The following is a 27,378-nucleotide window of genomic DNA, read 5'->3' as shown; positions in this document are numbered from 1 at the left end:
GCTTTCTATTCCAGCAATTGCAGGGCTGGACCAAGCCTGGAAATGGAAATCCCTGTAAGGATTGTAAAGGAAAAGAGAAAGAAATTGCCTGCTGAGTGAATCCCCAGGGTATCTTCCCTGAGAAACAGCCTTCCTGACTGGGTCTGCAGCTCAGATAGCAAAGGGGGGGGTGCAGGGGAGGCTGTGGCTCTGCCATCCCAGAATATAACATGATAATCCCCATCCCAGGCAATAACAGTGGTAATCTCCATCCCAGAATATAACAGTGCTAATCCCCTTTTCCCTCACTGCCAGGTGCATCAGCCCCCCCAGCACAAAGCACCACAACACACAGATACTGCTTTGCTCCTTATGCTTCCAGTGCCTTCCCATGAGGAAGAGGAGCTTAATTATGGATAAAGATTGAGCAGCACAGATATAGCAGAGGTGCACGTCCAGAAGAGGCAACAATCACAGACCCCTACACCCCCTCTGCCCAACATGGCTTTTAGGCTGTTTTTTTGTGGTTTTTTTTTTCCAAAACCAAGCCCCTGTCCCTCATGTCTGTCCTTTGCAGCCCCTCTCCCCCATGGCTCGTCCTCAGCATCCCCTCTTCCATCCCCACCTTAGTCCCTGCAGCCCCTCTGGGTGCTTTCACTCACTTTTCTTGACTTTTTGTGGAGTATTTGAGGTGATTATCTAGAATTACATCATGTCCTGAATGGCAGAATGATGCATAAACAGAATTTGTCAAGGAGGTGACCAGTGAAGGGTTGGCAGTCTGGATAAGCCTGGTGATCCCAAAGAACTTAAAGCTTTGTTCATATTCTGGAATAGTTTCACTGCTGTGTAGAGAATTTCTTCAGATCCCATAATTGCCTTGTGCTTTAAGGTGTGATTTCCCAGCAAAAGAGGCTGATATCCTTGGAGCTTCACCTCTGGGATCATTCCAAAGAAGGATCCCATAAGTAATGGGAAGCAGAGGATGATAGAGTTATAAATCTGGGAGAAGCTTTCAGCTGGGTGCTGGCAGTTACTGGTGCTTTGCCTCCCACCCTCTCTTCATGTGAAATTAGATTAAATTAGGCTACAGAGGATATTGTTTTGTTGGGGGGGTTTGGTTTTTTCTTTTTTTGTTATCTTTCTTACTCCTTGAAATTGCCCAAGCACCCCAAGAGTGGCCTCTCTGTCCTGTCTGTGATGCTGGGTTCCATCCTGCAGCACGTCACTATGAAAAGGCTGCTGCTGGCTACTGATTCAAGACTTTTTTAAAGTCACCTGCAAAAGGCAGCTTGACAAGAGAGTGGAAAATGGAGATGGTATTTTCCTCTTGTACTTTCTGCATATGGAGAGTTCAGAAGCTGAGTTTCTGTTGTCCTCCTCTCTTTGGCCCCACAGTCCGTGTCTGTGTGATGGATTTCTCTCCAAGGAACTATGGAGAAGGCAAATAAATTTCTTGGCTAGCTGTCCTCAGCACTGTATATTCATGTAATTTAGACAGGAATACACTGTACAGGGGGTGTATAACTGATTTCCTCACTCCTTGATGATTGTTCTATATTTTTTTTCTCTTCATGACCTCATTTCTGACGCGTGGCCCCCGCACCATGCCTGGCTGTGACAATTTAACTGTGACATGATGTGACATCTTCTCCCCTCAGGAGCCACAGGGTTTCTCAGGATGAAGAAGAGGTTCTGTCTGGTCAGGTCACTAAAGGGGGGTCAGTAAATAGCTGTGCCTTGGCCAGGTTACTGCCCTCGGAACAGAGAGCTGGGAAACACCAGTGGGATGCTCGGGGAAAAAATGGCTTGTAAAAATGTCAGTGGATGTGGTTTACTTCTCTGCTGTGAGAGCAAGGAGTTTGATGGTTCTGCCTTTCCAGATTGAAAAAAAAAAAAGCGAAAAAAAAAGTGTCATTTCCCAAGCATTTCATTTTGCTACATTAATTTGCTAAATGAATGCTTGTGGGCGCTGATAAACAGGAGATGCCGGGGCTGTGCTTTGCTACTTCCCAGCAGCTGTGCTTTGCTCACCTCCCTCTCAACAATTCCAGGGGTTGTGAAGGTGGATTATGGCGACGTGTCCATGAGAAAAGCCCTGAGAGAGAGCCTGAAGTGCAAACCCTTCTCCTGGTACCTGGAGCACATCTACCCCGACTCCCAGATCCCCCGGCGCTACTTCTCACTCGGCGAGGTAGGAGGATGAAATAAATGGGGCTGGAGAAGGGGGGTACAGAGCTCCTCTGCCTCCTCTGCAGCCTCTTTGTCCTTCCTGTGGGGCACTCCAGGTTTCTGGAACTCCTGAGGCAGGGCTGTGCTGAATGCCTGTGTTCCCCACTAAAAATGCATCTTTTAAGGTGAGGAGTAGTAGTGGCAGAGTGAGGTGTGTGAATGATGCTTTGGTGTTATCAAATAACAGGCAGGAAACTTCCCAGCATCACTTACACATAGAGCAGAAAAACCCTTCTTTTCTTTTCTTTTTTTCTTCTTTTTTTTTTTTTTTTTTTTTCTTTTTTCTCTCTGAAAGGAACACATTAGTTCCTTGGTGCTGTGTTTTCCCAGCCAGGCTGCCCAGAGCCCAGGATCAGAGACATCCCTGGTGATCTGATGGGGCTGGTGCCACCCAGAGCTGAAATCTCTTTAAAATTCAGAGAATTCATTCTTAAAAATAATCTGTTGAGTTGCACTGAAGCTGACTCTTCAAAGCTGCTGAATGGTTTGATTTAAAGATAGCTGCAGCTAGAAGAGCAATCAAAGGAGCAAATGGCTTTTTTACATCCAGGAGAGTCATTTACTATTGAAACTTGCAATTGTAGTAGAAAATAAAAGCCTCAGCAGGGTTTCCCATTTAACTGTGACAAAATAAAGTGAAACATGATTTTACAGCAAAGAAAGAACTCATCTAACAAGTGTCAAGTAATAAGGTTTTGTACGATACTGGCGGGCTGGAAAATAAAAGTATGAGGAAGTAATAAAATAGTTATTAAAACACCTTATTTTTACCAACACTTGCCTTGGTCTCCATGGAAACAGCAGTTCAGGCAGCATCTAGGAATTAAAACTCAGACTTGACTATTCAGAGCTGCTGCCTGCTGGCTGAAGCAGGCAAGTGGAGTTTTAGACCCGAAGCCTCAGGTGCCCTCAGCAGCAGCAAAGGACAATTTGTGAAACCCCCTCAGTGCCTTTCTCAGACATTTTCCTCTTTTCCAGCAGAGCTTTAGTCCCACAAACCCTCTGCCTGGCAGTGCAGCTGGGGCCAGGAGTCCACACGTGGGGTGGGTGGAGGATGTGGGTTTGCAGAATAAATCTGAGTAAATTATTCCCTAAAGCAGAGCAGCCCAAATGCAATGAGGGGTTTGACATTGTGCAAGTGTGGATTTTGTGCTTTCCAAGTATAAACACTGTTAAAAAAGAGCAAATAGTTTTGACAGGTTTGGGATAATCATCCTTAATCTGCTTCCAGCCTCCTGCAGCCCTGTCTTGGATTTGAACAATGTTCACTGGCACGGCCCAGCACGTTGGAAATAATGATCAGGATTGAATTACATTTTAATTTGGGTTTTGCTTGGCTGTTGCACACCTTATTTCTCCACGTCTGTTGCTGTTATAAATGAGTTGTGCCATTTTAAAGTGAAATTTCCAAAACTGTGGAGCTGTATGGAACTGAAGTTCTCAAGTAGTTGGTTAAGTTTATTCACTGTGTATTTAATGTGCAGGTCCTGGAGGCTGCCAAGCCTTTATTCACAGCTAAATTTTCCAGTTAGAACATATGTACAGTGATTGTATTGGGTCTGAATTTCCTAGGTGGATGAAACTGTGACAGAATGGTCAACAAATGTGCAAGATGGGGTAAATTCTGAGTATTCTTTTCTTACATTTTAATCACATAACACTGAGGATGAAGACAAAGCCAGTGCAAGCCAAGAATTGTTTTGTAAACCCAAAACATAGAAATTGTAGGTGAGTTTTAAAGTCACTTTTCATTTCAGTCCTCTGATTTAATGAATCAGGGGATTGCAAAAAGAAAAAAAAAACAAAATAAAACATTTCTAGTGGAGGTGCTTGAAACTCAGGTGATTTAAGATAAAAATCTGGGATTGCCACCTGAGCTCAGCCCATCAGCTGAGCCACCCCCAGCACCAGGGGGGTGAGGGCTTCCTGGGGACAGGTTCAGAAGCAGTTTTCACAAGTTTTGTGGCAGGATGTGTTGGAGAGGGTCCAGAGGGGGCCCTGGAGCAGCCCTGGAGCCAGGCTGGGAATTGGGGGTGTTCAGCCTGGAGCAGAGAAGGTTCCAGGGAGACCTCAGAGCACCTTCCAGTGCCTGAAGGGGCTCCAGGAAAGCTGGGGAGGGACTTGGGACAAGGGCCTGGAGGGATGGGATGAGGGGGAATGGATCTGAACTGGAAGAGGGGAGATTGAGAGGAGATCTTAGGCAGAAATTGTTTGGGGTGAGGGTGCTGAGCCCCTGGCCCAGGTTCCCAGAGAAGCTGTGGCTGCCCCATCCCTGGCAGTGCTGAAGGTTGGATGGGGCTTGGAGCACCCTGGGCTGTGGGAGGGGTCCCTGCCCATGGCAGGGAGGGCACTGGAGGAGCTTTAAGGTCCCTTAAAGCCTGGAATTCTCCAGTTCTGGGGGTATGAGCTGGGGGTGCATCTGGCTTTGGACACAAGGTAAGGAAGGAAAAGGTCCCGTGGGGCTGAAGAGGAGGAGGAGGAGGGGAAGGGGAGAACTGTGCTGGCAGATATCTGAGCAGGGTTGGGAAAAAAGGCTCTGAATGTCCCTGCTGGGGTTGTGCAGGCTGCAGGAACCCAGCACGGGGGGACTGGGACCCAGCAGAGCTCTGGGGGACACTGGGGCTCCTCCTGCTCCTCCTCTCCGAGGGAGCTGCAGGGATTTGATGTCCTTGGCTGCAGAGCTGGGTTCTTCTCCAGCCATGTCCAGGGGGGTTTTGTTCTACTTTGGGGTCAGATGGGTTCTGAGGAGGAGCTACAGAACTTTGGGAAAGCTGTGGTTGGTCAGGCAGCTGGGGAGCTGCTCCCAGGCTCTGTTTCTCTCTCCTGGGGCAGCAGCAGTGCCCATCCTGGGCAGCCCATTGGGTTTGTACTGGTTAGGAATCAAAGTGGAGCTTTTTTTTTTTTTAGGTTGGTTTTTATTTTTTTTCCTTTTTTTCTTTTTTTTTTTTTTTTGTATTTGTTAAACGAAGCACAGGGCATTGAGTGAGATTTTTCCTTCTCATCCTTAAACTTTAAATGTAATTTAAAAACCTCATTATATTCTCTGTAATGATTTTCATTTTCTTTGGGGAGTGTGACACATCTACAAATTGCAAGTTAAAATCCATTCATGTAGCTGAATGCAGGGCTAATGTACTTTCTCCCACAGTGACGTCGTTTTTTCTGCACAAATCTGACATTTGCTGGCTTTTTCTTTTTTTTTTTCCTTTTCTTTTTCTTTTTTTTTTTTTTTTTTCTTTTTCTTTCCAGGAACATTTAATCTCTTTCTTCCCACAGATCAGGAACGTTGAAACCAACCAGTGTTTGGACAACATGGGCCGCAAGGAAAATGAGAAAGTGGGAATCTTCAACTGCCATGGCATGGGGGGAAACCAGGTAAAAGAAAAAAAAAAAAAAGGAAAAAAAAGAGAAAAAAGGAAAAAAAAGTGTGATTTGTGTAATAACTGCTGCAGTCTGCTGCTGTGGCACTGCAGGCAGAGCAGTTTGGGGGAAAACTGATTGGAAATCACCCAGAGCTGTGAATTCACTGGGAGCTGTGGCTTCATTTCTGTCCTGCTCTGGGGTGGGGGTGGTTTGGGTCTGGGGGGATTGGTTTGGGTCTGAGGGGGCTGCTTTGGGTCTGGGGGTTGGTGTGGGTCTGGGGAGGTTGGTTTGGGTGTAGGGGTTGGTGTGGGTCTGGGGGGGTTGGTTTGGGTCTGGAGGGGTTGGTGTGGGTCTGGGGGGGTTGGTTTGGGTGTAGGGGTTGGTTTTGGGTCTGGGGGGGTTGGTTTGGGTCTGGAGGGGTTGGTTTGGATCTGGGGGTTGGTTTGGGTCTGGGGGTTGGTTTGGGACTGGGGGGATTGGTGTGGATCTGAGGGGGTTGGTGTGGGTCTGGGGGGATTGGTTTGGGTGTAGGGGTTGGTTTTGGGTCTGGGGGGGTTGGTGTGGGTCTGGGGGGGTTGGATGCATCAGGTAGAGCCAGGGGGTCCAGGTGAAGGGGTCCTGGGGACCCTCTGGGTTCATCCTGGTGTCCTCAGTCAGTGCAGCTCCAGCTCAGATGTGTTGGTTCCCTGTAAAAAAACCCAAAGCAGCAGCAATGAGGGAATGGTGGGAGCTCCAACATGTTGGGGACTTAGAGCTAAAGAGTTCAGGAGTGCTCAGAAAGGTGATGTCTTAGGCAAAAACTAGATTTCATAAGGGCTTATCAGAAAGTAACTTAGCCCTTCTTTGCTCTTCCTGCCTTTTTCACCTCCTGCCATCTCCTGTTTTCCCTGACTTAGCTTTTGCTGCAGCTTTTCATCTTCTAAGCAGAGCCATTATGAATAGAAGTAGTTCTTGCTTGTGTTTTGTTAGCCCATTTTGCTGAGCTATGGTTCCCCTTGCAGCCTTTACATCGTTCCTATGGGCTGAGGTGAGAAACCTGTTTGGTTTGGGACTGTCTGGTACTCTGGCTTTGCTCAGAGTGCAGCACAGCAGAGCTCTTGGTGTTCTTCAGCCCCATTCTAATAACTGTGATTAAAAGGGAACAAAGCAGCCATGCCTGCATGTTAAATAACACTAGCTTTGATTTAGCACAGCCAGAGTGAGAATAATGCTTTCTTTTCTAAGAGCTTAGAGAAAAAACTGGATTGCTGCTGCTTTAAATGGGTAGAAATAACCCCCAGAGAACATGGGAGGATTGTCATTAGGTGTGGGACACTGCAGTAGAGGAAATGCAGGATGCAAGTGCTTGCTGTGCCTGCTTGGAGGAACATGGGGTAACTCGGTGTAAGGAATGGTGGGAGATCCTGGGAGCAGCAGCACCTCCTGGGTGCAGGTGAAAAACATGAAATTCCAAAGCAAAACCAGGAAAACACCCACATGTCATGGTGAGAGTTGGGTGACCCCAGGATGTGGTGGCTGATGGACACTGCAGTGTTTCTCTGGGTCTCAGGATTTCAGAGTTTCACTCCTTGGGAATAGAAACTCCAGAATAAAAAAATCCTTGGCCCTGGTGGTTAGGACAAGCTTGATGTGACCTTTCCGGGGTGTGAAAGTCACTTCTGACACTTGTGCAGGGTCTCTACCATCCCCTGGGTCATGTGGCACTTACTTGCATGGCATAAAGGTCATGGCATAAAGGTCATGACATAAAGATAATGTCATAAAGATCATGGCATAAGGATCATAGCATAAAGATCATGGTATAAAGATCATGGCATTAAAGATCATGGTATAAAGATCATGGTATAAAGATCATGGCATAAAGATCATGGCATAAAGATCATGGTATAAAGATCATGGCATTAAAGATCATGGCATTAAAGATCATGGCATTAAAGATCATGGCATAAAGATCATGCCATAAAGATCATGGCATAAAGATCATACCCTACCCTCTTCTTCAGCAGTAAATCTGATCCTGATTTCCAAAGTGGCCCCAGAGAGTCCCATGAGCTCTTCAGGGGCTCTGATCTGGGCAGCAGTAAACTGCAGATTACCCATTTAACATCCTCCTGGTGGAATGCAGGGTTAAGTATCTTTCTTTCAGGGTCAACAGAAACTGCTGGAGCAGCAAAACCTAAACCCTGTCCTATAAATCACCTGGGATTACCCAGGGCTGGATGTGCCCGTGCCAAAGCTCAGCTGCAGGGCTGGGTCTGCAGCAGGGTTCTGGCCACAGAATTTGGTGTTCCCTGCCCTGATGAGCTCCCAAAGAGCTGTCCTGGGAGAGGGGGGGGTTGGAACTGGGTATTTCCCCTCCACACCATTAGTGCCCTTCCTCTCTGGCAGGGATGGAGCTGCCTGTGGAACACCCAGCACCCCAAAGTCCCTCTGGGGGAAATGCAGAGCTGGGAGGTGCCTCTCTGGGTGGCTGTTTGGGGTCTGTTCAGGAGCTCAAATGGCCTGGGGAAAGAGGGATTTGAGTGAGCAGGAAATACCCAAGTCTTTGGGACTTACCTGGTGATGAAGCTTTGAGTCCTGGACCTTGTCTGGGTGGTGGGAATCTGCTTCCACCCTCCTCTTCTGCCTAAGGTTTCAGGAGAGGAAGGAAAGTGCTTTCCTTGCACCTTTCATTAGAATATATAAAATCAATTATGAAAGGTGAATTCAAAATGTATCTTTGGGAGTCCCATAGATAATAAAAGTGGTTGTCAGAATAAATTAGATTTTTCTGTGCTGAGTTCTGTCCAGTTTATAGCTGTCCTTATTGCCTGCTGGGCTTCTTCCTCAAGTGCACAGGTGCATCCTTAAGATTTAGTTCCACATAATGAAGTATAAAATGGGAGCTTATAAGAATATTCTCAGTGTTAGATGTCTTACGAGGTCATAAAATATCCTGGCTGAATGTTTTCCAAAGAAAAGCTCAACCAGGTAATGGGAATGAAAACTTCTGGCCATGGACTATTGCAGCATATTTATACTTACATTTATATTTGTATTTATGTTTATATCTATGTTTACATTTATGCTTAAATTTACATCATTTATATTTACATTCCACTCTACTGATTTCCAGTTAATGATGCAGCTTTTGGTGCTGAACAAGCAGATGAGTTTCTCAGGCTTTCCTCAGGAGGAATACTCTGATAGTTCCTTTGAGCACCAGGAGAAGTGTTCAGGATGTGCTGGGATTGCCAGTGGCAGGTGGGGGGGTCCCAGCCCCCCTGGATCTCAGCTCTGCTGGAGCTTTGCCTTCCCAGCTCTGACTTCTGCCTCTGAGCTTGCTGCATGGGAGTGTGGTAATACAGGAGAGTAAAAATAATAAATATGAAGTCCATTAACTCCTCCAGCAAGCCCTGCTCCTCCCTGTAGGCAATAAATCTCTCAGAGTTCTGACTGACAAGGTGTTGGTGGAAAATCCTCAGTTCCTTTGTGTTCTGATCAGCTCCCCAGAAAAGCAGGAGAGTGGCAGTGTCTGTGTGTCTGGGGGAAGTGCTGCATCCCCTGGGAGAATGTTGGGTTTTGTCATCCTGGGGACTTCCCTGCTGCCTGTTTTATGAATGTTTTAGGGCCTTGTTTCACCTCCTTGGGGAGGGCTGGAATGGGGGGCAAACCCCCCCAGGAATGTTGCTCCTGATGCTGGAGCATCCCCTCTCTTGCCAGGCTGCCAAGAGGAGGAAATAAAAAGCTAACACTGCTTAGTTAGCTATAAAATGCAACATGTTGTTCCTCACTCTCTTATTTTTATGTGATGTTGCTATAATTATATCTATAATTAATAGGAATGGTAGCAAAATGCTAGCCTGATAATTTAACATTGTCTTAATTAGCATTCACTTTGCTTTCTTAAGGCAGCATTTTTTCAAACCCATCTTCTGTGATCATTAATTCAGGCATCACTAATGCTTTCAACAGATAAAATGCAACGGTGCATTGCAATTAGCAAAGATGAAATATGCAAATGGAAATACATTAAAAAAAAATAAATATAAGCATTTGCTTTCCATAAAGCACAGAAGAAAACATCTCTCTGGGGCTACAAACATCTCTCTGGGCTACAAACCTCTCTGAGGCTACAAACCTCTCTGAGGCTACAAACATCTCTCTGAGGCTACAAACATCTCTCTGGGGCTACAAACATCTCCCTGGGGCTACAGATATCTCTCTGGGGCTACAAATATCTCTCTGGGACTATAAACATCTCCCTGGGGCTACAGATATCTCTCTGGGGCTACAGATATCTCTCTGGGGCTACAAATATCTCTCTGGGGCTATAAACATCTCCCTGGGGCTACAGATATCTCTCTGGGGCTACAAACTCTCTCTGGGGCTACAAATATCTCTCTGGGGCTATAAACATCTCTCTGGGGCTACAAACATCTCTCTGGGGCTATAAACATCTCTCTGGGGCTACAAATATCTCTCTGGGGCTACAAACGTCTCTCTGGGGCTATAAACATTTCTCTGGGGCTATAAACATCTCTGGGGCTGGGAGCTGAGCTGATGCAAACATGTTGATTGTACAAGTGTAAAATAAAAGTCAGGAGTTGTGCCAGGATAGGTGGCAGTGGATAAATCTCTCCCCCAGGAGCCCAGCAGAAGATGAACTCTCTCAGGGTGTTCCCAGGGTGAGATTCTTACCCCAACCTGTGCTTGGGGTGAGGGGCTTTGGGCTGCCAGTGGTAGCAGTGATTTTCAGACTCTGAAATGATGTGATTGTGTCCCTTTTCCCAGCTCTAACATGGCAGCAGGTAAATAAATCCAGTACTCTGCCAGTCACTAAGATTTTAAAAAGAAAACCCAAAGCTCCTCCTGAAAGGTTTTCCTATGGAATATTCACGAGGGCAGCTTGGGAGTTGAACATCACCATAGTATTTGGCTTTGTGGGAGGGTTGTTTCAATTTTTTTTTTTTTTTTTTCCTGAACATATTTCTGGCCCAGGTTGCCCAGAGAGGTGGGAGATGTCCCATCCCTGGGAACATTCCAGGCCAGGTAGGATTTTGTCATTCCAGGGACTTCCCTGCTGCCTGTTTTATGAGTGTGCTCTGAGCATCCTGTGTGGTTGGAGGTGTTCCTGTTCACCCAGGAAAGTCCCTTCAACCCAGCCCAGCCTGGCACTGGATGGGTCCCTGATGTACCACAGGTCTGGAGGAACTTCCATGGAACTCCTGTACCCCCCAGGGCATCACCAGCTCTGCCAGGAGAAGGAAGGGGTTCTGCTCCCCAGGAGTGGAAGTGATGTGGGTTCTGCACCAGCAGAAATCCGGTCAGGATTTGACTGACTCTTGTCTTTCCTGCTCCCTTCTCCTGTTCCCAGGTGTTCTCCTACACTGCTGACAAGGAGATCCGTACAGATGACCTGTGCCTGGATGTCTCCAGGCTGAATGGCCCCGTCCTGATGCTGAAGTGCCACCACATGAGGGGGAACCAGCTCTGGGAATACGATGCTGAGGTACCCACGGGGCAGTGTCCCAGGGATGGGGACCCATGGGTGCTGCTGGGCTCTCCTGCCCTGCCACAGCCTTGGGGCTGCAAAAGAATTCAGCTTTCCTCAAAATGTCAGTTTTAGAGGGGAGAGAAAAAGCCAATTGTTATTTAAAACCCCCACCTCATTGCCAGCATCTGGCGTGGCCCTGCATTCTCCCAAACGTTAAGAAGCACTCTGCATTTTTTTCTGTAAGTGAAACAGAAAACAAAATGGATTTATTTTTCACTTGCTGTTTTTTCCAGTTTATTTCTGCTGGGTCTTCAACATTACTGGATTTCAGTTGTGTTGGATCCTTTTCCCTGTCCCTTCCCTGCCTGACCCTGCCAGGGGTGGGAAGTGGCTCCTCTGGGCTTTCAGGGAGTGCAGTCAAGGAGAGCTTGCAAAGTTAATACAAAAAACTGAGAAAAGATCCCAGTATTTTATAGCCAAATAATTCTTCTTTTCAAGTGAGGCAGATGAAAACCAAGCAGATGAAAACTACAGCAGTCACTTTCAGCTTTTGCTTTGAAATGGGAACGTGGAGTTTGGCAGGGTGAAAGCAGCCAGGGGGGTTGGCATTTGCCTCCAGACTGGGTCTTTCTGACCCATTTTGGGAGGACAAAAGCTTTCAGACCTGCTGCTGAGCTGCCAAGGAGGGAACCACCACCCACACTTACCCTTGAGGTGCAAGAAACCTGGGAACTTTTCATCCATTCTTGAGTTTAACATTCGAGTTCAAACCAATTTTTTCTTTGGGGAAGGAGATTATTTTTCTTCTTACACAAAAGGTATGAGGATTTTGGCCATTTTTAGGGATTTTTGAGGAGGTTCATACCTGCAGTTAGCACCTGAGATCTGAGCTCCTCCCTCCACCTTTGGTTCCTGCCTGCAAGCAGATGATAATTGGGATTTAATCAGGTTTAGGTTGTTCTCAAGAGCAGGTAAGGGGATGCTCTGCCTCCCCCCAGCTCTCACCCTTCTGTGCAGGTGGCCCAGGGCACAAATCTCACAAAATGCTCCTTTTCCACCAGAAGTGTGGAGAGAATCCTGCCTGAGGGAAAAAAAATAATATATATATATATATATATACTGCCAGTTGCTTTCCTTTGGATCTTTTGGGTGTGAGGAACAAAAAAAGAATTTCTCCTCCGAGCAGTTCCAGCAGTGGCTGATTTAGTCCTGGTGTAATAACACCAGGGCTGCACAGCCAGGAATGTGCTGGTGTCTTTAAATGATGCTCAAGTCTTCTAGAAAAGGATTTCCAACATTTCCTGGAATAGCTGCTTTTCCCTCTTGCATGGGAAGCTCCTTTTCCCTCAACCTGGGCTCCTCCCGGGCTGCTGGCACAGGACCCACACTGAGTCCTTCTCAGAACTGAGAGATCCCCCCTGGGCACCACCTGAGCAGCTCTGTAAGAACAGAATCAGCCATTAGATGGAGCTCATAAAAAAGAAATACACCAGTTATTTTCCTCTGAGGGATCTCCAAGCCAACTCTTTAGCTGTTTACCCTGGAGATGAGACACAGCCCTTTCCATGATGTGCCCTTTTATTCACTGACAGGAAGATTTTTTTAACAATTCTGCTCTGTGAACATTCAGCTCACAGGCTGCCCGGGGAGGGCAGAAAGGGAAATTATTTGGGGTATGTTTATTGTGTAGTAATCAACCCTCAGCATGAAAACAGAGGTGATTTTAGGGGGTTACAGAGCCCATCCCTGCTCCTGATGAAGGGATTTAGGAGTTAAGGCTGAAAGGCTTCTTTTTCTTTTTCTTTTTCTTTTTCTTTTTCTTTTTCTTTTTCTTTTTCTTTTTCTTTTTCTTTTTCTTTTTCTTTTTCTTTTTCTTTTCCTTTTCCTTTTCCTTTTCCTTTTCCTTTTCCTTTTCCTTTTCCTTTTCCTTTTCCTTTTCCTTTTCCTTTTCCTTTTCCTTTTCCTTTTCCTTTTCCTCTTTCTCTTTCTTTTCCTCTTTCTCTTCCTCATTCTCTTTCTCTTTTCCTTTTTCTTTTTCTTTTTATTTTTAGTTTTAGTTTTAGTTTTCTCTTTTTATTTTTATTTTTTCTCTTTCTCTTTTCCTTTTCCTTTTCCTTTTCCTTTTCCTTTTCCTTTTCCTTTTCCTTTTCCTCTTCCTCTTCCTTTTCCTTTTCCTTTTCCTTTTCCTTTTCCTTTTCCTTTTCCTTTTCCTTTTCCTTTTCCTTTTCCTTTTCCTTTTCCTTTTCCTTTTTCTTTTTCTTTTTCTTTTTCTTTTTCATTTTCATTTTCCTTTTTTCTTTTCCTCTTTTTCCTTTTCCTTTTCCTTTTCCTTTTCCTTTTCCTTTTCTTTTTCTTTTTCCTTTTCTTATTTCTTTTCTCTTTCTGTGGGGACAGAGCATGGTGTGTAACACTGGCCAGTGTTGTCACAGAAAAAAAAAAAAAAAAAAAAGAAAAAGCAATGTTGTGAATATGCCCCATCCTGTAGGAAATAGTTTAATTTCCTTAGGGGTGAAAAGGAACCCATAGAGGGGTTTGGGCTGGTGCAATTTTGGTCAGTAAAGCCCATGTCTGTGCAGAGCTGTTGAGTTCCCACACAGAGGTGCAAGAGGGGCTTGGCAATAATTGTTGATCCACTGTTTGACTCTTTCCTTTTTATTTTTTATTTTTTCCTTTTCTGACACTTTCCTTTTTGTTTTTCTTTACTCCCCATTCCCTCAGTCCGTTGGGAAATGGGAATATAGCTTTGAGGTAAGTGTGGGAAGAGCTGCAGCCCCCCTGCCACCCCTGGAGTAGCCCCTGGCTTGCTTCTCCCTCTCTGCTCTGGGACCCGTCTCAGGCTGCTCCAACCCTCTGGGGGGCTTTGGGGCTCAGGCTGCTGGGGCTGGGACAGAACAGGGAGAGCAGGGGGCAGACACATCCCCAGCACCTCAGCAGGAGCAGAGGAGCTCATGGACAGGGTAACAGAACCCCCTGGCTCCTTTCTTGTGCTGGGCCTTTTCCTGGCTCTTCCAGGTGCTCCATCACCTTCCATCATCTCCAGGGCTGCATCCTTCAGGCCATGGCAGACCTGGACACTGCTCCTGTTGTTCAGGTTATGGACCAGCTGCACTGGGTGTAATCAATTAGCTTCTACCAATTAAGTTCTACCCACTGAGGTTGTGGCCAGTCGTTCATCTGGTCCTGTAAAGCACAATCTTACTGCCAGGTAGCTGGAAGGGCTCAGTTCTTTACAAACAAGCAGGGAAAACAGTGCAGGTTTTTTTATGACCCCCTCAGAAAGTAATGTGCAATAAAACCACTGAAGGGGACAAAATGATCTCTCACTTCTGTTACAGAAGTTAAGCTTGCTGGCTCATGTACCAGAGAAAAGGCTGTGGTCTGAACACCACAGTAATGTTTAGTACTGGTTATACCCAGGTGAAGAATCTCCTAAATTTAGGCATTTAACACGATAGTAACATGCAGGGTAGAGAGATGGTCATGTTGGGAGTAATTTATTTATGTACCCATGTTCCCTTAAAAGCTCAGCAGACAGGGGTGAACATGAGGCAGCAATACAGAGGGAAACAAAAACAAGCACTGATGTTCCTGCTGGTTACTCAAAGTGACATTATAAGGACATTTTGCTTGGTATTTTTAGTGGCCTCTTTCTAGGTGCATCACTTTTTCCCTTACCAAAGCTCAAAGAGGGAGCAGGGAAGGGTGGGGGGCAGCAGCCAGGCTGGGATGCAGTTGGTGAAAAGACTCCCCTCTCCCCACCTGTAAGGGTTAAATTCATGATATTCTGAATTTGGTGCTGCTTGGGCTCCCCTGCTCATCCCCCCAGAGCCTCTGTGTCTGCTTCAGCACTGCAGGGCTCAGCTCAGCCCCTGCTTCTCCCCATGGCTGCCCCTCTCCTGGCTGGTTTTGTTTCACTTTTCCCCTCTTTCTGTCGTGCAGACCCACACATTTCTGCATGTAATCACCCAGTCCTGCCTCACCCTGGGCAGGATAGAGGATGGCACCCGGGGCCCCACGGTGGAGGCTTGTGATGGGAGCCCCCTGCAAACCTGGCTGCTGAGGAACTACACCAGGCTGGAAGTCTTTAAAAAGATTTTTTACAGCCCCACTGACTATTTCCTTTAACACAAAGGGTTGGAGGTTGGTATGAAAAAAAAGCAAAGGTGGAGTGATGGGAGCTTTTCCCAGGAAAATGCTTCTCTGTTCCCTGCCTGTCCAACTCCACTCAGCTCCTGTCTTCCTCTCCCAGCTGCCTGTTTAATGCTAGTGCTTGTTGTTCTAGAATAGTATATATGGGTGCTTAGTACTGGTTATTATAGAATATTAATTATTTTTAATTATTAAGTTACATCTAGTTGGTAGTATTTAGTTCTATGTAGTTATTAACAATGGTAACAATGAGATCCTGGTGATCTTAAGGGTCTTTACCAACCAAAACAATTCTGTGATTCTGTTCTATAACAAATTTTAGATGAATTCAACTACCTTGAGCTGTTGATGTCAGTGTGACTGTGAGAGCTGCAGGTTTGGTCCCTGTTCCAAGGCACAGAAATGATGCCAGCTGCACAGTATTTTTCTGAAAATTCCCTTTTGAAAATTCCCAGTCATGCAATCTGGGAGGTTTTAATCACAGATAATTTCAAATTTGTCAACAGATAATCCCAAAACATTGACCACATTCAGAGCCTTCCCCCACCAGAGCTGCTCAGCTGTAGGCTGCCTTGTCTGAGCATCACTGCCTGGTAATTAATTGTTTTCCAAGCAAAAGAAGCCTTTTTTTCCCTTTTCTATTTGTAATAGTGCAAGTAATGATAGAACACAGAAAGGAAAAAAAAAAAATCTATGAGATGGTTGGAAATCCCAATTATATGGTGATCTAGCATGAAATTATACACTGAATAAAAGGGAACAGCTGAGGAAGGCAACAGCAGCATTTTTAGACTTGTTTGCATTTCTGGTTATAGCAGAAAATGATAGCAGCTTAATTGCACTTAGAGCAGGGTAAGTGAGGAATCAGTGGTGCTTTCAGCAGTGCTGTTTAGTAAACAAGCTACTTCTGTTAGCACTACTAATTCTTTCCTCTGGTAATTAGAGGGGGAAAAATGCCTGATACTCATCACTGAGCACACATCCAGTGGCCCCCGGGAGGTTTGGTACCAGAGCTGCAGGCTCTTCCTGCAAGGAGCTCAGCTCTCAGGCCAAGCTGCTGGGGGAATCTCCATCAGCTGAGGGGGGGTGGTGGGGGCTGCAGATAAAACCACACCAGGCCTTGGCAGTGGGGACGTTTCCCAGCAGCTGGGATGCAGCACCAGAGAATAATAGTCTGGGGGTTTTAAACACAAACGTCCAGAAATGGTGGTTTTTAGCATCAACCCCCCCAGCAGTTGCTAAATGTTGGTAAAGTTACCTTTTATTTGCCCAGCTTCAGCTGCAGGGGGTGATCACTGTGTTCTGGCCGTGCTCACACAGGTGGGAGGCAGCTCTGGGGCTCAGGCTCTGCTGCCCTGGCCTCGGCCCATCCTTTCCCCCTCCTCCAGCATCCTCTCCAGCATCCTGCAGGGCTGTGCCACCCATCCTGTTCCCCACGTTGTTCCTGGTGTTTGATGTGCACGTGGGGGACCTGCAGAGGAGGTTCCCTCCTGCACCCCCCCCTTCCCTTGGTTTTTCTTGCTAGGGCAGGGTTCTTGTTGGTGGTAAGGAGTTGGCTGGGGGGTCACTCTCAGAGCTGTGTCCGATGCCATGGGGACCCTGGTGTTCCCCAGGGGTTGGCAGGGGGACAGGGGGTGTCAGCAGCAGGGACAGGGGGATTGATGCTGGGTGGTGTGGTGAGATGCTGGAGAGAAGGAAGGGCACCCAGAGGGAGCTGGGCAGATCTCAGAGCTGTGCCCATGCCAACCAGGTGTGAGTCCTTCCCCTGAGCTGGGTCAGTCCCAAGCACAGGCACAGGCTGAGGGGAGGGAACAGCCCAAGGAGAAGGACTGGGGTGTGCTGGCTCATGAGGAGATGGAGATGAGTGGGAATGTGCTCTGGCAGCCCTGAGTGCCCACCCTGTCTTGGGCTCCATGGCCAGCAGGGAGAGGGAGGGGTCTGTCCCCTGAGACCCCCCTGGCATCCTGCATCCAGCTCTGGGGTCCCCAGCAGAGGAAGGACATAGAGCAGGTCAGCTCTGTGTCTGCCTGAGTGCCCAGCCCTGGGCTCTGCTGCCCTGGATCTCCTCCTGCTCGTGTTCTCCCAATGCTTTGGAATGGGCAATGATCCCTTTTTCATAAAAAAAAGTTCTGTTTCCCTTCTGGCTCTCTCCTTCCTCAGAAACACAACGCCATGTGGTAGGAGTAGAAAGGGATGGGTGTCCCCAGGAAGGAAACATTTATCTTGGGAACAGCCAAGCTTCCCTCTCCACATGCCCATGGCTCCTGTGGTACTTGGCAGATGGATTCCCACTGCTCTTCAGAGCTCACCTTGCTGGGACCTCCTCACCCCAGCCCAGGGTTTCCCTGCAGAAAGGTTTCCTGGGCATCACTTTGTCCCTTCCTGTGCCTCTGCTCTGTCACTGGGGTCAGCAGAGGAGAGGGATGAGCTGGGGCACCCAGTGCTGGGGGTCCCGTGGTGCTGTAGGAGTGGTACCCAGGGTTGGGGACCCATCTGGTGACAGTGACCAGAGTGCCAGCAGAGGAGGCTTCCAGGGGCAGTGCCCTCCCTGCAGCTCTGCCCCTCTCTCTCTCTCTCTTGCAGAAGCTGACTCTGAGGCACATCAACAGCAACCAGTGTCTGGCTGAGCCATCCGAGGAGGACAAACTGGTGCCCACCATGAGGGAGTGTGCGGAGGGGCGGTCCCAGCAGTGGCTGCTGCGCAACATGACCCTGGGGGCATGAACTGGGGAGGACCCAGCCTCACCCAGCACCTCCTCTGCCTCCTCCTCTGCCTCCTGCCCACAGCCCGGCTGTCACAGCAAAGGCCTGGGGGGGTTTCCTGTTCCTGGCTGGGCTGGGGTCTCCCTCAGGACCTGGGGATGCTCGGGGGATGCTCCTCTCAGCCTACAAAGATCAGCTCGTGTGCTGTCCTCAGACACCAACCTGCTGGAGCCTGGGTCCAGAGAAACCACCATGAACCCAACCTGAAAGAGGTGGAGAGGAAGGGTGTTTGCTGGGTCACACACCCCCCAGGAGAAGTCACCCAGGATAAAATGCCTTAGGATGCTGGCTGGCACTGGGAACCATCCTGGGAGGTGTCTCCTGGGCTGAGGTGCTGGTGCTGGGCTGCCCTGGCCACCACTGGGGACATCTCCTCCTCTCCTGTGTCTGGTGGGACTCGGTGAAGAACCACCCTGAGCAGAAAGTCACTGGACAGGACAAAAACTTCATGGTTTGTGCTGGGGGAAAAACGGGATTCGGTGTTTGGAAAAGCAACAAAACTGCTCAGAGGCTGCCCTGAGAAACAGGTAACAGCCAAGATGTGGGAATGATGCTGAGGAGGAGGACAGACAGGGGGGAACTGTCCTTGGGAATGAGAGGAGAAGTGGCTGGGGGCTGCAAGGGGATGGAGATGCCAGAAACTGGGACAGCTGGAGCCTGAGCCATGAACTCCATCCCTGCTGCATCCCTGCAGGGACAGCCAAGAGCTGCAACCCTGGGTCCCCCCTGCACCCCTGGATGGACTCTTGGTCACACCTCCAGCTGCTCTTGCTTTGGCAGCAATGACAGAGGCTTATTTATATTTTTAATATTTTTGTGGCTTCAAGGTTTTGTTGGCGTGGTTCTTAGGGAGGTGCTGGCAGCAGGGTCTGTAACTTCCCACTGCCCAGAGGGTTCAGGAGACCCAAACCCCAGCCACGGGTAAGTGGTGAAATGGCTTCCCATGGTTTCACTCACAGCTCTCCCAAAGGGCTGTTAATGCACCGGGTGGTTACAAATGACAATATTTTCTGTATAATGCTCTGGTTGTTATGGATTAATAGTGTCTTATATGTACGTATTATAAATTTATAGATCCATCCATATTTTCTTGATGCACATCATTAAATGAGAATCAGAGGGTATACTCAGTTGGGAAGTGATTGCTGTGCATGCCTGCGAGCTGGAATTCCCTGGCTTAGCTGGGGCTGGGAGCTCTTCTGGCCCCACCTGCCTGCTGGAAGGAGCTCAAGCACTTCAGTCCTCACCTTCACATCACCACCAAAAAGCTTTAAAGCTCACAAACCCAGAGAAAGCTGTAACTCTGCTCCATCAAAGAGCTTGCAGACACCACGGACAAATCCAAATGCCCATCTCCATGCAGGGAAAAAAACAAAACAAAACAAGAAATTGTTTTTTTTATCTCCTTTCCGAGGGCTTTTGCCACGTGCACAGCTGCTCGTGCTGGCAGCTCACCTGGCTCTGGCTTCTCATTGCAGAAGGAAAGGTGCTGGAGGGTCCTGCAGCTCCTGGGAGCATCGGGAGGGGGTGGATGGGGAAGGGGCAGCTCTGCTGGTGCCTCTTCTGGTCCCTCTGGATGGTCCCAGCAGTGCTGGGGGGTGGCCTGGGCACCATCTGGGTCTCCTGATGCTGTGGCTGGGGGGGGTGGCAAGCTGTAAGCAAGGTGGCACCATCCAGGCTTGAGGGGCAACCCCCCAAACAGATGAAGAAAAGGATATTCTGCTCCTTAGGATGAGCAGAGTGGTTAATGCTCTGGTTCTGAAGAGGAGAATCCCTTGGCTGAGACAGCAGGAAGGGTGGCTGGAGGTCTTCTGGAGGCTAGCAGAGTGAGCTGGCATCTGGGAATTGTGCTCAGACTGGGAAAAAAGCCCTGGAGCAGCTGTTAAACATCAGTCACAGTGAGTATTGCCGTGGCCTTGGAGGGGCTGGAGCCTGGGTCACCTCCTTGGCCAGAGCAGGTCTCAGTTCTGCTCCAGCATCAGGGGTGATAAAGGAAGGATGCAGGCACAGGGCTGGTGGTGGCTGAGCCTTTTCCTGCTGCACTGAGAGCAAGGGGAAGGCTGGCTGGCAGCAGCAGAACCCTCTGGACAGCAGCTTGACCCATAAATGCTGTAAAAAAACCCTATTGGCTTTTTTCTGCTGGCACCTTGGGGTGTCCCAACCATGTCTGAATGTTGCTGTGGCTCCCCATGTCTGTGCTTCCCTCCAGCCTCACAGCCACACCATGGGGCCCCTCTGTGCCACCCCCATTGGACTGTATTATTTTATTTTATTTTATTTTATTTTATTTTATTTTATTTTATTTTATTTTATTTTATTTTATTTTATTTTTTAGTCTTTATTTTATTTTATTTTATTTTATTCTATTTATTTTATTTCCCCTCTGCGAGCCCTTCTCCAGGACAGGACCTCAGGAGAGTCCCCAGGACTTGAGGATAACCCAAAGGTTGGAATTCTGCTTGGGGATGCCCAAGGCAGGGGGAGGGAATGCTTGCAAGGGCTCCTGAGTGAGTGCAGGGGAACACAGGTTTAATTTAAATTTATACAAGTAGATTGTGGATAAAGAATGACACGTTTTAAATGTTGTAACAGTTCTGAAATGGTATACTGGTACTCTTTGCTGTACATTTAAATATTTATACATTTTTTGTAGAATTAAAATACACTGGTTTAGTTTTATCCTGGTGTGTTTGTCTCTTTATCTAATTAATTTTTTTTTTTATGGTTAAAAAAACCAAACCAAACCCAAGCAAAACCCAGGCTTTCCACTGTATCCCCTTCATTTTTAGGTCCTTCCAGTCAGAGCTGGAATCCTGGAGTGGCCAGGTAAGTTCTGGGAAGAGGGGAAGAAGGGGAATATTTTGAAAACAAAGGATTTAGAAGCAGAAATGCAAATGAATCCTCAGGAGGCTGAGGGGATGGTGAGTGGATGGCAGCACAGGGAGAGGTGCCACTGGTCACTGGGGGCAGCTGGGGCTGCACCTCCCCAGTGCTTGGGACCAGCCTCAAAAATGCTGAGTTGTGTGGGGAAGGTTTCCCACAGCCTTCATCTGTGTGACTGGAAGTTGCTGACAAAGAAATGGTAAGGTTGGAGGTAATAAAAAAAAGGATAATGGGTTTGGTTTGGCCTTCATCTGTGTCACTTAAAGTTACTGACAAAGGAATGGTAAAGTTGGAGAGAATAAAGAAAAGGATAATGGTTTTTGGTTTTTTTTTTGGTTTGGGGGAGTTTTGTATGTTTTGGTTTGGGTTGGGTTTTTTTGTTTGGTGAGGTTTTTTGTTTGTTTTGGGGTTGTTTTGTTGTGGTTTTGGTTTTTTTTTGGTTTTTTTTGGTTTTTTTTTAAATTATTTTTTATAGCAGCAGTTTCAGTTTCCCAATCCATCCTCCTGCACTGCTGGTTCCTTTGCTCAGCTCCCCCAGGGAAGTGCTGCCAGGGAAGGTCTCATCTAACAACATCCTCTCCTTCCTTCCCCAGGAGCACCTACTGCAGTGCTGAAAATACACAGGGAGGAAAATATTAAAAAAAAAAAAAAATTTATCAAGGTTTACCTGCTCCAGGTGGTGTTCAGAGGGTTCTGGAGGAGCTGGCAGTGCTGGTTTCCCAACAGGGCTTGGCAGGCAGAAGGTCTTCAAGTGAAACAATTCTGTGTGGCTGTAGGTATTTATTTGTGTTTGGTTCCCATCAGTTTACACAAAACATTCCTCACTCTGTGTGTGTGATTAAAAAAAAATGACTGTTGAGTTTCTACTCTGATTATTAAACTATTTTGCAAAGATGCAATTAACTGCAGAGCTCCTGTTAATTATAGTATGGGAATCATTTAAATGAGTCACAAAATACCTATTTGTGAGTGGTGAATGCAGACACACAGGTATTTCTCTGTTTTTATTTTCTGCATTTCTCAGAGGTGTTAATAATTAGGGCTGATGGTAGAGCTCAAATTGAAGCAACCTCCTTTTACTTAAAAAACTGTGTTCTCATCTCTGCTTCTGAGCTCTGCTGGCCCTAAACCTTTACAAACTTTCTGTTTCCATGGTTTGGGTACAGAGGTTTTAGGTCTCAAGGAGGCCAGGTTGGATGGGGCTGGGGGAGGTGGCAGGGGTGGCACTGGGGGAGCTTCTAAAGTGCTTCCCTTCCCTCCCAAGCCATCCTGTGAGTCTATGATGTTTTATGTTTTATGCCATTTTAAAAAAAAGATGATTTTCTTTATTTGTTTCCAGGCCATTCCATCTGCAGTGCATGCAGCAGGAAGAAAAATGGTATTTTTTGTGTTAACTTTTTTTTTTTTAATGTCAGAGGAGACAGCAGCACGTTTCTCCTGCCTCTGCCCAGGAGCTGGAGGGGAGATCAGAATCCTCAGAATCCACAGGGTCTTTAGGAGATGTCCAAGAAGCCCCCTGGTCCTGGGTGGGGGTTTCTGGGGTGCTTTTCCTCCTGGCACTGTGTCCTCAGCTGCCCCAGAGCCAGTCCTGGGGAGAGCAGCACTGAAACCCTGACCAGGGTGTGTCAGGATGTGAATTATTCAATGCCTGACACTCTTTGTCCAAAAATGTCTTTTTTCTTCCTTCCCTTGGCTTTAAACACATGGTTTGGGTAAGCTTGGAGGGCTTGGAGGCAGAGGGGGGTTGCTGTGCCTGGAGGACCCTTGTGCTGGCACTGCCCACCCTGTGGGATGGGGGGATCCCCACGAGGAGGACAACTGAGACCCATCACTATCTATATTTTTATTTTTTACCTCCAAAGTTTGCTGGAAGTGCAGAAACACATCAGAGGAGCAGGGGGATCACAGCAGAAGAGCAAGGGGCTCCCCAGGTGTCTGAGACCCCCACCCAGGAGCAGGTACCCCACAGACCTCACTGCTGTCACTGAACCCCCCATTTCCAGAGGCAAACCCGGGCTGCAGGACCAGCCCTGCTGGCTGAGCATCCCCCAGCTGGAAGAGTCCTGGAGAGGACCTCCTGGGCTGGTGGTGGATGGAGACCTGGACCTGCTGGGTGGGGAACTGAGCTGCTGGGCTTGTGTTTCACCTCTGGGGTGCTGGGGAGATGGGATTGGGGGTTGGATGGAGACCAGGACCTGCTGGGTGGGGAACTGAGCTGCTGGGCTGGTGTTTCAGCTCTGGGGTGCTGGGGAGTTGGGATTGGGGAGCTCTGTGTGACTTCCAGGGACTCCTGAACTGGGCTCAGGTGCAAAATGGAGATGTAAAAACCACTCCAGGGGCTCCTCTCAGCCCTGTCTCTGGAGCCTGCCTGAAAACACCAGCAGAACACCAGGCAGCTCCCTGGACTGGACAGTTCTGCAGCACATCAGCCCTTCACTCTCTCCAACTCCCTGAAAGGAGGTTGGAGCCAGGGGGGGGTTGGGCTCTTTTCCCAGGCAACTCTCAGCAAGACAAGAGGGCACAAGAGGTCTCAAGTTGTGCCAGGGGAGGTTTAGGTTGGACATGAGAAAGAATTTCTTTCTGGAGAGGGTGCTCAGGCACTGGAATGGGCTGCCCAGGGAAGGGGTGGATTCTCCATCCCTGGAGATATTTCCAAAGAGCCTGGATGTGGCACTCAGTGCCATGGGCTGGGAACCACGGGGGGAGTGGAGCAAGGGTTGGACTTGATGAGCTCTGAGGTCCCTTCCAACCCAGCCAATTCTAGGATTCTGTGATTCTATGATTCATGGGGACTGCTCTGAGGAGCAGGACGTTGTTTATGGCCTTGGTTTGTTTGGTGTTTGGTTTGGTGGGTTTTTTTTTCCTTTTTGATGTTCAAGGTGCAAAAAGAGATGACCTTGGGAATTATTTGCTGCTTCTCCTGGGATGTTTGGTGTCTGTGCCCCCAGCTGCCTCCCTGGCAAGGGCCACAGCAGGGCCCTGTGTCTGCCCTTCCCACCACACCTGGATGTGGAGGGATGAGGATTTGTTGTGGTGCTGCAGCCCCAGGAGCTGCAGTGTGAGCTCTGCATTCCTACAACACGTTCAGGAAGCAAGGAAAATGTATTTTAAAGCATTTTCATTTGAGCTGTAGTAAAGATTGTTGATGTTTCCTAAGTGCAGCAGCAGAAAGAAGGGAAGGATTTATATCCCACGCTTTTAAAGAAGCATAAAAAACACTTTTGCAGAGCTCTGAGCAGCACAAGGAGCTAAGGTGGCATCTATTTCCTCCCTTGTGCTTTAGCTCTCCAGTGCTTTCTGAATAAATCTGGGGATTACGAGCGTGCCCGAGCAGAGGCGTGCATGTTTTGCACAAGTTTGGCTCTGCTGTGGGAGGAAAACACTTTTCCTTGTAGATTTTCCCTTCCTGAAGCAAACCTCTGCCTGCTGCCCTCCCACCCCTGGGCAGCTGAGCTCCTGGAGCAGGTTCAGTGCCGTTTGGTTGGGTTCCTGTTGATGCCTCCATCCTGCACTGGTTTCTCAGTGATGCTCCTGCACATCCTCAGTCACCAAGGATCTCCCCCAATCTGCCCAGGGGCTATAATAATAATTAAAAAATAAATAATAGCGACTGTCTGGCTGTCTGCAGGAGCAGCCCGTGCTGTTTCCCCACAGCTGGAGCCAGGACCACCCCCCAGTTCCCTGGGGACCCCCGGGTTTGGTGCCAGGGGGGGTGCAGCAGCAGCAGCTCCATCCCTGCCCGCCCTGGGGCAGCTGCCGGGGGGAGCAGGAGCCGGGGGTGCAGAGGGAAACGAAACCTCCCGAGGCTGAGCAGCAGCCCGAGAGAAAATTGTGTAATGCCTCGTTCCGTTGCATAACTGCATTTACAAGGTTGGTTTGGGTTTGGTTTTTTTTTCTTTCTTCTTTCATTTGCAGCATTCCCGTCCCTGCTCCTGCCCCTGCCAGGCTGAAGTGCTGCAGCTCCCAAGAGAAAAAAAAAAAAAAAATCAAACCAAATGAATATGTTTACTTGCCATTTACATGTAATTTTGGTGTAAAGCCATCCTTTAAAAGATAACCGTGGGTGCTGTTTTTTCCTGTAGCAGTGTCTGTCAGCCCGGCGCTGCTCTCGCTGAAGCCAGCGGAGTACTGAGCATTTTATCACCGGATTTAATGAGATCTCTGTGTTGCAGCAGACAAAATCGCCCTTCCGGGCTGTGCCTGAGGCTGGATGTGGAATTTGGATGTGCTGGAGATGTAGGGCTCCATCCCCACCCTGCTGGGGGCAGCAGCCCCATCCACAGGGAGCTGGATGTCATTCCAGGAGTTTGGTTGTGTCCTTGCAGGCTGATTCCCAGGGGCAGGGAGCTGGATGTCATTCCAGGAGTTTGGTTATTTCCCCGCAGGCTGATTCCCAGGGGCAGGGAGGTCTCCTGGGGCTGCTCCCACTCCCATCCCTGCTCCCTGGGCTCCCCATCCCGCATTCTGGGGCTGCTCACAGCCGATGGGAAAGCAGAACTGCCCCGGGCTGGAATGAGAACCTGGCTTTGGCTTTGTGAGGTTTTATTTCCCCCAATTCCGGACTGCCCTGATCTCGGCTGATGCCAGCAGGTACCGGTCCATCTGTGCCCAGGCTGAGGCTCTGCCCCTGGACCGGCCCGGAACCGCAGCCGGACCGGTACCCGCCGGGTGCGTGGGGAAAAGGAGAACTTAAAAATCCCGGCTCGTCCTTGTAGGATTTCCAGGATGGATTTTGGCTCAGTGTGGTCAGGACAGCCCCGGGACGGAACACGGGATGTGGGGCAGCAGCGTGCTGGGGAGGGGGAATCGGGACCCTGCGGCGATGGTTTGGGAAGGATGGAGAGCAAAGGACGAGCCTGGCCCTAAATAACCACGGGATGCAACAGGGCTGGGACCGGGCAGGATGGCAGGGGGTAGGTAGCAACGAGCAGTGGGAGATACTGCTCATCTTTTGGTTTATTTTATTTTTATTTTATTTTTATTTTTATTTATTTTTAAAATTAATTAATTATTATTAATTTATTTTCTATTTTATTTCATTTTAATTCTAATTTATTTCACTTCAACTTTATTTCACCTCCTCTCCACCTCTCCTTTTTGTCCTCCAGGCCCTTTGCTGCTGTGTGCCAGGAACTCTGCTGGGTTTGGGAGAGCCCCATGGTGCAGGGGGAGTTACACCTGACCTCACCTGCCTTTTAAAAAATCCCAATCTGTCCTGGCCACCAGAGATCCCTCCCCGGGCAGGCCAAAAGCTGTAGAAGTGGTGAGTGTTTTGGCCCCGAGGCAGCAGCTCCACACGTGGGGTGACACGGGGTGTAAAGCTTGGCTCTCACATCACAGTTATTCTCTGCTCTCATCTCTTCATGCACTCCTGATTACATTCCTGTAATAACCAGTGGCTATGGATTTTATCTTTAAAATGTTAATTCTTTGCACAGACAGCCCAACGATTAAAAAGAGGAGTTTTATGCCTCTGGAGAGTAAGAGCATTAAATCCCAGCTCCATTCCCAAAGGTCCATTCCCACCCCTCCTGCCCAGCCCCTGGGCACCCTGCAACAAACCTGGGCATCAGCTCCCGGAGGTTTTGCTCGATCTGTGCTGCAGCTCCATGCAGCAAACCACCCGTTTTTCAGTCACTTTCCTCCCCCAGGGTCTCCTGGAGATGTCAGGACCTTGGGATCACTGGTGCATGGCCCCTGGCCCTGGCTGGAAGGGGTTTCTACCTTGGTTAGAGCACTGTGCTCATGTTGGGGGATTTCTTCTGTTCCTGACCTTGTGCTTCCTGACTTCCCCAGGAAGGGAAGGGGATGAGCGGGATAATTAAAGTGAATCAGCCCAGCAGAAGGTAAACAACAGAAAAAAAAAAAGTTGGAAGAGTCAAGTGAGGCTGAGGAGAACTTGTCTTTTCTCTCACCTTCCCCTGCTTGCAGTAGAAACGTCCTTGGTGGGCTTGGGGTCCTTTAGTTCTCCCAGAGCATTAATTATGCTCCGTATCCATATTTTATGTTTTATCCACACTGGTATTGTTCACTGGAATTCATTCTGAAGGTCAGACTAAAGCTGGGGGAATCTGCTAATGTACTCATTGCAGGTGACTTGCTTTGCTGCCAGCCAGCTCCGAGATAAGTGGCCTGATGAATATTGCATGAAAACGTCTGGGGTAATGGCTTTTAAATGATTTAATTGTGGAAAACAGCAGCGTTTAGCAGGAGAACAGTGTTAGCTACACAGGAGGCCAGCTCAGCAGAGCAGCACCCTCAGCCAGGGTGCTGGGGCAGCTCCAGCACAGCAGAACATCCCAGGGCTGCTGAGCCTTCAGCATCCAGACCCGGGGACAGCAAAGTTATCTTTGAGTTACAGCAGAGCTCAGAGCAGCTGCTGGGGGGCACCAGCCCATCTGCATAGAATCATAGAATTATGGAACCATTTGGGTTGGAAAAGAGCTTTGGAACCACCCAATCCAACCATTACCCCAGCGCTGCCCAGGCCACCCCCCACCCCATGTCCCTCATCCCCACATCTCCAGGGCTTT

General features: G+C 48.3%; 1 protein-coding gene across 2 annotated transcripts in view; it reads left to right on the top strand.

Moving 5' to 3' along the window:
* The window catches only part of GALNT13 (polypeptide N-acetylgalactosaminyltransferase 13), a 96,145-nt gene extending 77,537 nt beyond the window's left edge, over positions 1-18,608 (top strand). Inside the window, exons 10-15 of one of the 2 annotated variants that reach the window (XM_071746330.1) lie at positions 2,034-2,173; positions 5,488-5,586; positions 10,931-11,065; positions 13,769-13,798; positions 14,990-15,190; positions 17,783-17,863. In XM_071746330.1, coding sequence (XP_071602431.1) covers positions 2,034-2,173; positions 5,488-5,586; positions 10,931-11,065; positions 13,769-13,798; positions 14,990-15,175 — 590 coding nt within the window. In that variant the 3' untranslated portion in view covers positions 15,176-15,190; positions 17,783-17,863. Of the gene's footprint in view, positions 1-2,033; positions 2,174-5,487; positions 5,587-10,930; positions 11,066-13,768; positions 13,799-14,989; positions 15,191-17,782 lie in introns of both variants that reach the window. The other variant, XM_071746331.1, reaches the window with a different exon arrangement.
* Positions 18,609-27,378: the final 8,770 nt, after the last annotated feature.

This window comes from Heliangelus exortis, chromosome 6 (assembly GCF_036169615.1).
Source record: "Heliangelus exortis chromosome 6, bHelExo1.hap1, whole genome shotgun sequence".
Lineage (NCBI taxonomy): Eukaryota > Metazoa > Chordata > Aves > Apodiformes > Trochilidae > Heliangelus > Heliangelus exortis.
This window is presented reverse-complemented; position numbering and strand designations above follow the sequence as displayed.